This window comes from Cutaneotrichosporon cavernicola (assembly GCF_030864355.1).
Source record: "Cutaneotrichosporon cavernicola HIS019 DNA, chromosome: 7b".
Lineage (NCBI taxonomy): Eukaryota > Fungi > Basidiomycota > Tremellomycetes > Trichosporonales > Trichosporonaceae > Cutaneotrichosporon > Cutaneotrichosporon cavernicola.
In genome coordinates this window covers 367,319-380,269 of record NC_083400.1, presented here as the reverse complement: position 1 = coordinate 380,269, position 12,951 = coordinate 367,319, and the positions used below count along the sequence as shown (strand labels likewise).

The following is a 12,951-nucleotide window of genomic DNA, read 5'->3' as shown; positions in this document are numbered from 1 at the left end:
CCGGCGAAAGTCCGACCGCCCGTCCTATTCCCCACTGGCCCACGCCCTCGCCCGTCTGCCTCCGTGCCCAGCCTTGGCCCCCTCCTAGCCCCCCCTCCTCCTAGCCTTCCCCTGCTTGGCTGCTTGCTCGCCGACACAACCTCGTTGCTCACCATCCTTCTCCCTTCACCACTCTAAAACGATGTTCGCCACTACTGCGCGCCGCGCCCTCACCGGCCTCGTCCCCCCCAAGATCGCCACCCCTGGCGCCATCGTGCGTTTCTACTTGCACCCGATCGATCTTGCTCCGGATCTCTACTAACAGACAGTCGTCGGGCACCACTTCGGCTCGCACCCAGGCCGTCATCGACTTCTACTCCAAGCTTCCCAAGGGTCCCCTCCCTGCTTCGGAGCGCGCCACCGGCCTCCGCGGCAAGTACTTTGAGGGCGCCAACGCCTCGGGGTGAGTCGCATTTGGGGAGAATGGCCGGTTGCTCGGCTGCTCGGGTGTGATGTGGCGGGCGCAGGAGGGACTGCTCGGGTGTGAGGGCGAGCGACGACGCCCTAATCTGCGCGCAGTCGCTGCGCACTCGAGAAGGGAGTGCAGAGACGTGGGACATGTCCAAAGTCCGATGGCGCTTTACGCGGTCAAGCCTTCACCCTTCTCGTACACCGACACCTCCCGGCGCACTTGGATCATCTGCATACTCTGAGACCATTGCTAACGCTCAGCAAGCCTCTCCTCGCCACCGTCTTCATGTAAGTACCTCTGCTCGGGCTCCTCCACCCCGCACCTCGCCTCACACTCCCCTACCAAAGTCTACCCTCCTCCACTCACTCACCCCTCCACCACCCATCCACCAACCAACACCATCGACATTGTCGACAACCTCGACAACCTCTCTCTCGTTATCAGACACATGCTTACCACGCACGCAGCCTTTTCGGAATTGGCTACACAATCGACTACCAGAGTAAGTACGCATGCTGCGTTGCGTTGCAGCCGTAGACGATGGGAAGGGCAGCTGGGACTGCGTCTGCACGCGCAATCCACTCTCCATCGTAAGATATCGCTGACCCCAGTGCACCTCAAGCACCACAAGAACGCTCACCACTAAGCGGCCGCGGTTGCGGTGTAGATGCAATAAGATTGAAAGGGCGCGGTGCAACGGGTGCGATGTTGCGGTTGGGGGAGTGGAGGACTGGGGGACTCGGGAGGTGGCAGTGCCACTGTGGGTGATGGTGATGGGTACAGGTCAGCGTGACTAGTCGTGGCTGCTCGCCGTACTGTATCAGTGCGCCAGTCTGCCCGCGTGGCCAGAATCACAATGAGGCGAGGGAGCGGAACGTCCCACGTCAGAGCGGTATTGCAGCTCGCTACTCTTCATCACATGAGTTCGGCATGATGCGCGAGACTTGACACTGGCACACCGCGAGCATGATTGCCAGGCGACTCCACCATCACGCAATTCCATCACATTCCTTGTCACTGATACTGACGAACCTCCCACCGGCTTGTCCTGGGCACATTCACGTCCGGCAACAACGCAACTTGTATATACCACAACCCAACAAGCTGGGAGCCCACCTACTCAACCTGCAGACTCCTAGCCCAATTCCGGACTAACACCTCATGTTCGCCGCGCATGCGCTCTTCCACCTCCCGCACACGGCGGTCGGCCTGCGCCTTGGCGTCTTGCACGCGGCGGTCGGCTTGGTGTACCCGTTTATTCGCGTTTGCCTCGGCGCGCTCAGCGCGCTCGGCACGCTCCACCGCGTCCTCGAGACATATGGCGAGGGCGCGATTCTTGAAGTGGCTGTCGGCTAGGGCTGAGTTGAGGGTGCGTATGCGCAGCTGGTCGGGGTTGCTGATAGGGGAGGGGTTGGGAGAGGGCGGGGGCGAAAGCGAAGGGGAAGGCGAAGGCGAAGCAGAAGCACAGAAGGGGTAGGAGGAGCGCGAGGAAGAAGCAGACGGCAAGAGGCTGGACGACGACGACGAGGCCGTGATACCTGAAAGCTGAGACGACGGCGTCGCAAGAACGTCCCAACACCCATCAATGTCGGCCTGTAACCCCGCGGCCTTTGCAGCGAACACGCGAGCGCCAGGTCTCTGGCCGTCCTCATCCTCGTTCACTTTGCCCTCGACTTGCTTACAGTCGACCAGATGGGCAGAATGCTCACGCAGACGCGCGACTTCCGCCTCGAGAGCGGCGATACGCGCCTGCGCGTCCAGCTCATAGGTCTGGCCAGAGTGGGTGGGTGGAGATGGCTTACCCTGAGATGGGGGACTAGAGGGCTTGGAGGCTGAGGGCATCGGCTTGGAGGCTGAGGGCATCCGCTTGGACAGAACTGGTGTGGTGGGAGGCGTGAATGTTTGCGTTGACAGCGAGACGCACTTCCAGTGAACTTTACTGGGAAACATGGTGTTATCGCGCTCGCCCAAATTGGCTGTTTTGCGAAAGGTGGGAGAGGGGCTGGTGAGTGTGGCGCGAAGCGATGATGACTTGGTCGGGAGATGTAGTGTCGAGGCGCGGGACTTGGGTGAGTGCAGTGTGGTGCGTGTGCGAGTGGTTGGAGGGGTGCATGCGGACTGTATCGGGAGCGTTGTGGCGTTCTTTGTCTCTGTGGGGAGCGTTGTGGCGTTGTTTGTCTTTGTGGGAAGCGTTGCGGCCCTCTTTGTGGTGGGGAGCGTTGCGTGGGGAGAAGGAATTGCGCGACGCGTCAAGGACAGGGAGCGAGGTACGAGACTGGGGGAGGGTAAGGATGGCGAGGGCGAGGGCCAGTTGAGCGGCGACGGCGACAGGCGCGAGGTCGCAGTGCCGGTGGGCTGGGGCTTGGGCTTGGGCTTGGGTTCGGACTTGGGCTTGGGCTCGGACTTGGGTGTGCGGTTCTGGCGCGAGATCGAGCTCGGCATGCTCGGCTTGGACTTGTCGGTGGGCTGGGCAGCCGCGAGGCGGGCCTCCCAGTGCAAGAGAGTAGAGGTAGAGGGCATACGTGTCTGAGATGAGGAGAGAGTGGGCGAGATGAGAGGTGTAGATGCAGCTTATCAGGGCGAACATGTATTCGCGCAGCGCATATGTTTGCGCGTGGATGTTTGCATCGCTGTGTTGGTGTTTGGTGGTGCTAAGCGACATGAATCAACAACATTGGCTCGCAAACCGCCACTCTGCCACTCTGCCACTCCACCACTCCACCACTCGCCCCGCACATACAGTATGCACCAACTTGTTCGCTACACACCTTACTACACCTCTATGCCTATGGCGGGTGGGGCCGAACATCATTTGCCCAGTCTGGATTCGTCTATCGGCCCACAGTCATCTCGACGAGCAAGTGCCCCAGACAGATACAGTAACAGCTGCAATTCAATAGATTGAATGGAGCAGCCAGCCATGCTACATGCCCATACATCTATCTATGACGCGTACTGGGACTGTGCGCGCAGTCGGGGTCCAACGCGGGCGAGGACAAAGCTGGCATCAGTGGGACTTTGGCTGGGACCAACGGGATAGGGGCGAGCATGGCGCACAGACCAGCAAGCAGGCCTGTGGCACCCTCAGGCCCGAGTGCTTGATACATCTTCCGTCAGCCAGTTCAGATCAAACTCACAGGCAGGGCGAAGAGGGGGAATCCTGCGGCCCAGACACAGCGGAGGAGCGTGTTGCCTGCCATGGCGCTCGCCGCGTACTTTGGATACGTGGCTACGAGGAATCCAAACACGCAAGTGAAGATGTAGACCGACTGGGTCAGCGTATTCAGTGAAAACTCACGCCAACCCCGAAAATTAATGTGCCGATCATGGGCATGATCCACGGCATCTTGCGGAAACTGGTTAATGCGAACCACAACAGTCCTACTGGCGCAAGAATTGCACCGGCCATACCGACTGGCAGGCGCGTTTCCGGGGCGGGCTTGGTCCCGGCTCGAAGGCCTTTGTCCTTGATACGAGAGATGAAGAAGGGCTGCGTTGCCGTGCCGATCACCATGCCTAACCCCAGAGCCAAGAACGCCAGTCCCGTCTCGCCGAGGTTACTGAGTCAGCGTAAAAGCGAGTTGGCTTACAATCCATAGAGCTTCTTGAAGGTATACGGAATCGCGTTGAAGAAGAGGTAGATGATGCCGAGGATGAGGGATGTCCACAAGTCCATCGCCAGCGCCATCTTCTCGACTGCCATGAGCTTGATCGGCACCCATAGCGCCCCAGGGAAGACGTCGCTGACGGTCCGTCCACTCTGTTCCGCCGGGCTCGTCCATGCTCCCTCGCCAGTGGCGGCGCGCATTCGGCGCGCCTCACGCTTTTGTACGATAGGCAGGAAGGTTTCAGGGACAAGGAAGAGGAGGAGCACAAACTCGACGGCACCCCACCCGATGATGAGGTAGAATGTCGCGCGCCAGGTCACGTTCTGGTTCATATATCCGCCCAGGATTGGGCCTAAACACGGGCCGGATAGCGGGGCGAGCGTGTAGATGGCCGTCGGGAGATCGGTCGTGCCCGGACGGAACATGTCGGACACGGTGCCGCCGGCGACGGAGAGGAAGCCGGCGCCACACAGACCTGTCACCAAGCGGAAGAAAAGTAGGACGCCCATGTTTTGAGCCGTCGCGATGGGGATGTTGAAGACGGTGAAAAGGGCGACTGCATTAGTTTGACCGAGGGGGAAACGTACATGAGACAAGATAAATGATCGAGCGGCCGTAAAACTCGCTCAGCGGGCCGAGGAAGACTGGGTTAGCGAGATCAAGGTGAGACGTACGTGCACCAATACCGAATCCGAGGACGTAAAGGCTCACACCTGCGACGGCCTCGATTCGGGGCACGTCGAACGCGTCCTCCAGATTCTGGTATGTGCTGGCCTGGATCGAGGAAGCGACGGTGACGCATACCGCGGCAGAACACACCACGATTAGCACGGTCCACTTCTTGGTGGTCGACCAGTTGAAGGGATGCCGTAGGTCGTCGGGGCCAATCGAGACGAGGAAGGCATCCTCAGGCGGAGGGGCAAAGTGTATCGAAACAGGACGGGAGAGTAAGGTCGCGGTGGAGCTCTCCGCAAACCGGTCGGGGTCGAAGCCGCTCATGGCGTCCATCGATGCGCGCGGTGACTCTGCCATTAACCCCCGCGCCTCGGCACGGTAGATGTTGCTGATGTCCATTTCCGGTACTTGGGGAGGGCGGTATCCCAATGGTACGAGGTTGTAGGCATCTTCCTTGGGGCCTGGATGGTATGTCACTTCCTGGTGTAAAGGGTAGTAATCGTCTCCGTATCCTTGGGCTACAGTGTAGTCGGGTCTGTAATGCTCTGGGACTTGGTTCATGAGGTCGGCACGCATGTGACCGTCGGGGTTCGGGGTGACGGGTGAGTAGGCCGAGTATGCTGAGGCGGGGCTGAACGGTGGTTGCTCGGTGGTTGGTGACCACGGTGTGTCGTATAGCTGGGACATGGTGGTTTGAGAGAGAAAGTAATGGTTAGCAAGGTGAGAGATAGTGAGATAGTGAGATAGTGATTTGCATGACAGGTTGGGCCAGTGACGATGGCAACTCATGACTGACGAGTGACTGTATTGACTGGTGTATACTGTACTTGGCAGTACACAGCCCTCGGCAACTTTGCTGCGATCCACGTGAGACCGACTCGTACCGCTGGAAGAAACCGCGGAATACACCGCAGTCTCTGGGTTTGGGTCTGGCTAACTTGGGATAGTAGCGCCCGAGAGATCGCGGCGGAAGTGGGTGCTGTGCGGCGCGTGATTCCTGCGGCTCAGATATGTCGGAGTCGGAGCGGGTGGTAGATGTCGGAAGCGAAGAGTGAGGAGTGTGGATCTCTATTGCTGTACTCCGAACAGGAACAGAAGCGATGCAGGGTCTACAGTACAGAGCTTGTTGTAGCTGTACCGTTACAGTGGCCCCCCTTACGGCAAGAGAGGTCCAAAGAGTGTTATGCATGTGTTTACTTATTTGGTCACCTGGTCTCAACGTAAAGGGCGTGAGGGGGGTGAGGAGAGGGTGGGCGACGGTAATAATAGAGGTGGGGGAATGAGGCTTTGCGGAATGTCATCTCGATCTCTCAATTCTCAATCTAGCCTTGGCAACCACGTGTCAGTGGCGGTCTACGCGCAGTACTGTACTCGTCAGTACCGTAACTACTGTTGCCCTCTCCTCCGTTTGCTTGATTGCAGCTTGCCAAAACCGGTGCAGGTTCAGAGATGGTAACAAAAGCGGTGGCATGTATGATCTCCTCATGCCGTTCAGTGTATCAGAATGCAATTGCGGTGTGGTCAAGCATGATCGGCGCAAGAAGATGTAGGTTTAGAATTGAAAAGCGGTGAAGGCCTGGGTGTAGAGAATGATCAGTTGGGCTGGGGAACGTGAACGACCATCGTGAGGGACCGCATAGGACCGCATCCACTGCCCCGCACACAACGTGACACCTAACCTTGGCGTTAGTGTTCTAGACAGAGTACAGAGTGTACTGGAGCAGTGAGAATGTGTAAAGTAGCTCACAGGGGCTCAGTACTCGTACCAGTAACTCGGCAAAGCCACCAAGTCATTCAGACCCAAACCGACTCACGATCCTACGCCCATTATCATACCTTCCTCACCCCGTAGATTGTGGCATGTATATCTATTCTCTCTTCTATATAAACTCTTGTCTTGATCAACGTTCCTCTCAATCATCACCTCACATCCCTCTCAATCTCATACTCCAAACCCTTCCTCACTCACACTCAGCTTCACCATCCTCAAGCCTAAACATAATGTCGCCCGTCAAGGAGCTCTCACCCCCAGTCATAGTGGCTAAGCCCAAGACTCCCCTCCCGTCCCTCGACGTCATCATGCAGTCGCTCAACGACCTCGACCGCGCCGGTCCCCTTACCTCAACCAAGGGAAGCGCCTTCCTCGTCTCCCCCGTCGTGGGAGCGACCCTCCTCACGTCCGCGGCCAAGCTGGCCAAGAACGCTGAACCACCCCTTATGAGCCCCACCTCGCCCATAGTTTGGCACCCCATCGCTTTAGCTGGTATGCCCCTCAACCCCGCCGCCACGGGGTACGATAAGATCTTCTTCGAGGGCCAGGTGCGCCCGGTCTCGGTCGCGGCCTTTGAGGACCTTCTCTTCCTCACCCGCATCGCCAAATGGAAGGTCGCATACCACGAGGGTCAGCCGTTCAGCCGCTCCGAGCAGCTCCCGTACTGTGAGTTTTGATTCCGGGGAATGCTGACGTCAGTCGGGCGCGTTGACGAGGCACTCGTCCGTGAGGGCCTCGAGAAGACCATCGCCGAGATCTGGTCGTCTGACAGCGCCCGTGAGGTGGCCGAGGCCGACAAGGCCCGCACGCTTGCCGACATCATTGTGTCGCCCACTACACCCCTCGGCGAAGTCATCGGCGCCCTGCAGAAGGCTTTCGAGCTCTGCACCGCCACGATGGAGCGCTTCGGCGGCGCGACCTTCAACGCCATTCACCCCGACCAGCGCTCGGTCTTCGAGCTTACCATCAAGCACCGCCCCGACCGCCTTGTCATTGAGTGGCCCGCCTCCCTTGGCCCCGACTTCCTCACGGCCCTCACCACCAACGCTGAGACGCTCCGTGAGGCCGACATGGACCCCTGTTTCGTCGACTTTGTCGCGTTCCACATCGGTTACGAGCTCCTGCGCGGCGGCGCCAAGCTCGACACTAAGGATGCCCGCTGGCTCGGCACTCCCGGCTTCCGCAAGGACACGCAGACGTTTGTCAGTCTCACGGACCCTGGAGAGGGGCACATCTTCGGCACCACCCGCCGCTCGCGCTGGCTCAAGGGCGCCATCTGTCACGTCGAGCACCTCGAGCGTCCCGGCAATCTCCCGCGTGAGGAGATCGAGTCGTACCGGTGCGTTACATCTTCCTGGACTAGCTGACACCAGGATCCCCTCCATCTTCGAGTTCGCCCGCGTGCGCCTGCACACCGGCAAGTCGGCACCCAACACCGTGAGTGCCTTGCTTGGTCGTTGCTAACCGCAGTATTTCGTCGGCCGCCGTGTCAAGGACTCGACGTCCGGCACCTTTGCGCACGACTTCATCAAGGTTGTCAACCTGACCTCGGCCGCGTGCTCGGCCGCTTTCCAGCTCGGTGCGGCTGAGACCAAGGTGGCGATGGACGGTCTCAAGGCCAGTGAGCAGGTCGCGTACATGCGCGCGATGAGCGGCCATGTCCTCCGCAACTACAAGCAGGTCCTGAGTGCCGCCTACAACCTTAACGCGCCTCTCATTGACGACCTCGCCCGCCCCATACTCAACAGCGACAACGAGGAGGTCTACCCCTTAATCACTGACAACTATGAGATTGCCAAGCGGGGAATCGAGCTCGCCTCTCTCGGTGGCTTTGACAAGGTCACGTTTGACGGCGCCAGCGACACGTACCCGTCGCAGTGCGTGATCCTGCAGATCTCTGTTGAAAAGGCCCTCGAGCTTGTCCACTTAGCCCACCAGGCTGGCCTCATCACCTACATGTCGGCTGGGTTCAAGTTCAACCACATCGCCGACGCGGTTTACACCGGCGTCGATGGTATCGGTATCGGAGGTGCCCAGATCCTGCGCTACATGGACTCTGAAACGGGCCACCACGGTCCTTACACTGAGGAGTTTATCGACCGCATCGACTTTGAGCGTGACCAGGCGGCCAACTCTGTCCGCGGGCGCGGTGTCAACCTCCTTTGCCGTCTTGACGTGAGTGATCCCCACGTACTCTGCCACCAAGTCCGCGTCTCCATGTGGACACGTTTCAAGGAGACAGCAGAAATACGCACAGACAATTTGCATTCTCCACTATTCCCTGATCTTGAATCGTCCCCATCGTGTGCCTTTTTCCAACCCCTGGTCATTCCACTAACCCCAGCGCATGTTCTACGAGGGCTCGCTCAAGATGGAGGAGGATGCTCTCCGCTCGCCTCTGTTCGAGGCTCTTCGCGACGTCGACGAGCCCGCGATCGAGGGCTTCCTCGCAAACCCCGTTCTCGCCGACATTATCGCGATGAAGGACGACGGCGAGAACCCCGTCATTGGTAACGCGCGCCGCCTCATGCGTGGCGACGTCCTCCTCAAGACGCGTCACCCCGAAATGGACGCCAAGTGGGCTAAGCTGGAGCGCGACCTCGGGGAGCTGCTCAAGAACCCCGACGAGGAGGTGCTCGCTGGCTACTACCGCTCGCAGCCGTGGACGGCTTTCCGCGAGGCGTACGCCAAGATGATGATGACGACCCGCGGCGACCGTCTGTATACGATCAAGTCTGCGCCTCGTGTCTAGTTCCACGCCCTTGTATCGCTGCGTTTGTGAAAACACCTCAATCGCCCCCATCCATCCGCCTCGATCTCTGTGAAAAGACACTGCCCGGAATTTGTATATATTGATATAGTGGAACGATACACAACATGATGCAAACGTCGCTGTTTATTCCTATGACGTGGTGGTGAGATTGTGGGGATGGGACTAATTAAGCGGTTGATTCGAGGTGGAGTAGATAAGATGCGGGGTGACTTAGGGGTGACTTAGGGGTTTGGCCACATGAGGGGTGTGCATGTGATCAAGTTGGTCGCCAAGTTGCTTGGTGGCTTGGGAATGGGAATTTGGAAACTTGCCAAGAGCATCGATGGATCGAGTGTCACAGTTGACCTAACCCCTACGTCACCCCGTGAGTTCCGACCCGTTGCCATCACCTGCTACTGCTACCATCAAACGACTAGGTACGGATGTGAGTCAAAATCTAGGTTTGATAGCATGGTGCCGAGTACAGCCTCCAGACTTTGATTAATCTATTTTGGGTTTGGCGTGAGGCACGTTCTAACACTAACCGAAGGAATGAATCTCACAAACTCATAAAGTGGATATGCCGTACAGAGCATTGTACAGCAATCGACCACCCCTCTCTCTCACGCCGTCCATAATCACCTGTTTACAACCACAGGTCCAGAACCCAAGGCGCTATGCATACAGCAGATCTTCCCCTCGGATTCAGCAGCGCTTTGCCTTTCTGCCGTCCTCACAATTGACGAGGCGCTGCAATCTGAGCCCACCATACCTGTCGATCGTGGGTCGTGTCATGTATCATCATGTGGGGCGCAACACCGCTCGGTACCGCTTCGGGAGACGGAATGGGCGCATCTCGGGGGCTTGGGCTTGGGCTTGTGGGAGTGTACACCAGCCTTTTGGATGCTTACTATGACTGTACTGTACTGTACATGACATAGCTTGGATGGCACACTGCTTCACTCCTTTACCTTCACTGCTCCACAACGTCCCATTCGTAGGGCGCGCCGGCGCCACCGCATCACTCATCGGATTTGCAGGGGTTGCTCACTAAGCCGAGTATGTCCCGGCTATCGGACCATACGTGTCAGGATGCGCTCAAGCTCAGAGGGGGGTATATATGGCACCCCGTCGCCCGCTTCAACCTCGCCCGCCAGCCCCTCCTCTCTTTCACTCTTCCTTCTTTGCTCCCCCTGTCCCTCCTACCTTCTGTACCCAATTCTATCCATGTTCTCATCCCTCTTCCTCCTCCTCCCTCTCCTCGCCCCGGCCCTCGCCATGCCGGTCGAGGTCGAGCTCGAGCAGCGCAACAACTCTGACTCGTCGGGAGGCTCGGGAGGCTCGGGTCAGAGCCTCAAGGACTTCATCGCAGAGCTGTACGCCCAAGTCAACCCCAACGACCGTAACACCCTCCTTGGAAATGGGTTTGTTTTCGATTTCCTCGCCGCCCAGAGTTTCGGTGGCGGTGGTCGCGATGGAGGTGTGATTCTTGCCGACAACACCCTGTTCCCTGGCGTTGTGGGCAACGGACTGAGTTGGCTAGTTGGGTTCCTTGGAGTGAGTTAGCTTTCTATTGCTTTTCGCTAACAACAGCCTTGCGGAATGGTCGCACCTCACAACCACCCCCGCGCGTCCGAGTATCTCTTCAACATCGCCGGCCCTCCCCTTGCTGCCACCTCGTTCCAGGAGAACGGCAGCCCAATCTTCAGCGGCCAAGTCGCTGCTGGTGATGTCATCGTCCTGCCTCAGGGTAGTGTACACTTTGTCTCCAACACGGGGTGTGACCCGGTCTTCATTACTGCAGGATTCAAGTGAGTCACCCCATCGACAAAGCTGACACCAGCTCCGAGACTCCCGGCGTAGGCTTCCTCTCGTCCATGTACACAAGCATGGACCCGCAGACGATCAACGCCGCCTTTGGACAGGAGGGCACGGTCTTTGACGCCAACAAGATCCCCGGTGCCGTCAACCTCGGCCAAGCAGAGTGTCTCTCCAAGTGCGGAATCAACCCCGACACGTTCAACATTAATGGCAAGATCAGTAACAAGGACCTGATGAAGCAGGCGTTTGCGGGGTTCCTCAAGGCCGAGGGATTCGACTTTGATTCCTACAACTCGTCCATGTACCAGCAGTACAACTAGTCGCCAGAGATAATACAACTAGTCGCCAGATATAAGATCGCAACCAAGGACTCTGTTTCGCAACCAAGGACTCTGTTTATGCTTGTGGTTAATTGAATCAGAAGATAAAATCATAGTGTCGAACAATGTACTTCCCATGCTCTGTGTCTTCGTGTGCATTGTGAGAAACGAATAGAATACGAGTACGATCAAAATGCGACTTTACCTCTCTGCCTGATCTCCCTTCTGGGATCTCCAATCCTGGCCAACCGTTGCATCTCCGTCACGCGCACAGGTCATGGCTATGGACGTTTAGACGTTTAGGTCGGCTATGTTTCGTGTGGATATTTTTATGGCGGACGCGTAGGCTTGTACCCCACGTATCCATCTCGCCAGGAAGCGACTATGCAGACATGGTTTCCAAATGAAACGCTGGCCACAAGTATGACGGAATGTAAACCGACAAGAACCCGAAATAGACGGAGCTGTACTTATCTCAATCACGTTCCGCACAATTGCCGAGCGCAGCTTCACTGCTTCACAGCATCGGCCGACTACCTGTGCGATGCTTACACATACTTGATCAGCAGCACCGCCGTCCTCGCGTTGCGTCGTGTCAGACTGGAACATCCAGTCTTTAAAACCCACCTGGAGAGAACGTCAACTCACACTCACACTTCCTCAAGCCCAATCCCTCATCACATCATGAACTATCTCCGGAACTCCAACTCCAACCCCAACCCCAACCCCATTCGCACCCCCACCCTCACCCCCACCCCCCCGACCAAGCCCAAACTCCGCATCCTGTGCCTGCACGGCGCGCTCGGCAGTGCGTCCGTCCTGCGCTCCCAGGCTGCGCCTCTCGCCAACCTCTCGAGCGTCGCCGACCTGGTCTTCGTCGACGCGCCCGCCCTCTCCCGCGGCGGGCGCGGATGGTTCGACCTGTCCACCTATGCCGGCCTGGACGAGACGTACGCGTACCTCTCCAACATTCTGCACACGCACGGGCCCTTCGACGGCGTCCTCGGTCTCTCGCAGGGCGCCGTCCTCGCGTCGATTCTGGTCGGGTGGTTTGACTTTGCCATCATGTTTGGCGGGTTCGTCGCGCAGCATCCCGAAGTCAGGAAGGTTTATGCCGGGAAAGAATACGCCCGGCCAAGCCTTCATGTGTATGGGATGGCGGATAGGATCGTCTCGCCCGAATCGAGTAAGCGGCTCGCGGGGATGTTTACGGACCCGACGGTCGTTGTTCATGGGTGAGTCGCAAGTCGGGCGGGCTGACGATAGTGGCGGACATGTTATCCCGAGCGATAAGGCATCGGTGCGCCGCGTCGAAGAGTTCGTGGCTCGTCGTCATGCCGCCCGCTTCGGTTAGACTATCGGAGACACGGTAAACCCATGCAACAAGAGCTCGGCCAGGGGATGGCGATGTATAGCGTCCAAGGCGAGGCGGCGGGACCAAAGTGGTTGTAGAAAACCTCTTGATCTCTTGGTGTTGGCATTCCGATCATACAAGCCGCCTGCTGTGCTACCTGCGTTTTATGCATACAATGTACAAACACCTCCCTCTGCCG

The 12,951-nt window shown here is 58.1% G+C and overlaps 6 protein-coding genes across 6 annotated transcripts; 4 read left to right on the top strand and 2 right to left on the bottom strand.

Annotated features, from left to right (window-relative positions):
- Positions 1 to 181: 181 nt before the first annotated feature.
- ATP17 (uncharacterized protein) lies at positions 182 to 1,097 on the top strand (the record flags this gene model as incomplete). The annotated part of the gene is made up of 5 exons (XM_060603798.1): positions 182 to 253; positions 309 to 442; positions 712 to 738; positions 919 to 953; positions 1,063 to 1,097. The coding sequence occupies 5 exons, from the start codon at positions 182 to 184 to the stop codon at positions 1,095 to 1,097; spliced, it is 303 nt and encodes a 100-aa protein (XP_060460056.1).
- A 470-nt stretch (positions 1,098 to 1,567) lies between these two features.
- CcaverHIS019_0703710 (uncharacterized protein) lies at positions 1,568 to 2,971 on the bottom strand (the record flags this gene model as incomplete). The annotated part of the gene is made up of 1 exon (XM_060603797.1): positions 1,568 to 2,971. One exon carries the CDS (start codon positions 2,969 to 2,971, stop codon positions 1,568 to 1,570), a length of 1,404 nt encoding a protein of 467 aa, XP_060460055.1.
- Positions 2,972 to 3,394: 423 nt separating this feature from the next.
- On the bottom strand, positions 3,395 to 5,421 carry CcaverHIS019_0703700 (uncharacterized protein; the record flags this gene model as incomplete). Its single annotated transcript, XM_060603796.1, has 7 exons — positions 3,395 to 3,452; positions 3,509 to 3,558; positions 3,589 to 3,720; positions 3,750 to 4,011; positions 4,042 to 4,615; positions 4,647 to 4,703; positions 4,734 to 5,421. The coding sequence occupies 7 exons, from the start codon at positions 5,419 to 5,421 to the stop codon at positions 3,395 to 3,397; spliced, it is 1,821 nt and encodes a 606-aa protein (XP_060460054.1).
- A 1,314-nt stretch (positions 5,422 to 6,735) lies between these two features.
- On the top strand, positions 6,736 to 9,257 carry CcaverHIS019_0703690 (uncharacterized protein; the record flags this gene model as incomplete). The annotated part of the gene is made up of 5 exons (XM_060603795.1): positions 6,736 to 7,171; positions 7,205 to 7,844; positions 7,879 to 7,942; positions 7,976 to 8,680; positions 8,850 to 9,257. 5 exons carry the CDS (start codon positions 6,736 to 6,738, stop codon positions 9,255 to 9,257), a joined length of 2,253 nt encoding a protein of 750 aa, XP_060460053.1.
- A 1,227-nt stretch (positions 9,258 to 10,484) lies between these two features.
- On the top strand, positions 10,485 to 11,398 carry CcaverHIS019_0703680 (uncharacterized protein; the record flags this gene model as incomplete). The annotated part of the gene is made up of 3 exons (XM_060603794.1): positions 10,485 to 10,814; positions 10,851 to 11,068; positions 11,101 to 11,398. The coding sequence occupies 3 exons, from the start codon at positions 10,485 to 10,487 to the stop codon at positions 11,396 to 11,398; spliced, it is 846 nt and encodes a 281-aa protein (XP_060460052.1).
- Positions 11,399 to 12,082: 684 nt separating this feature from the next.
- Positions 12,083 to 12,752, top strand: CcaverHIS019_0703670 (uncharacterized protein; the record flags this gene model as incomplete). Its single annotated transcript, XM_060603793.1, has 2 exons — positions 12,083 to 12,633; positions 12,665 to 12,752. 2 exons carry the CDS (start codon positions 12,083 to 12,085, stop codon positions 12,750 to 12,752), a joined length of 639 nt encoding a protein of 212 aa, XP_060460051.1.
- Positions 12,753 to 12,951: the final 199 nt, after the last annotated feature.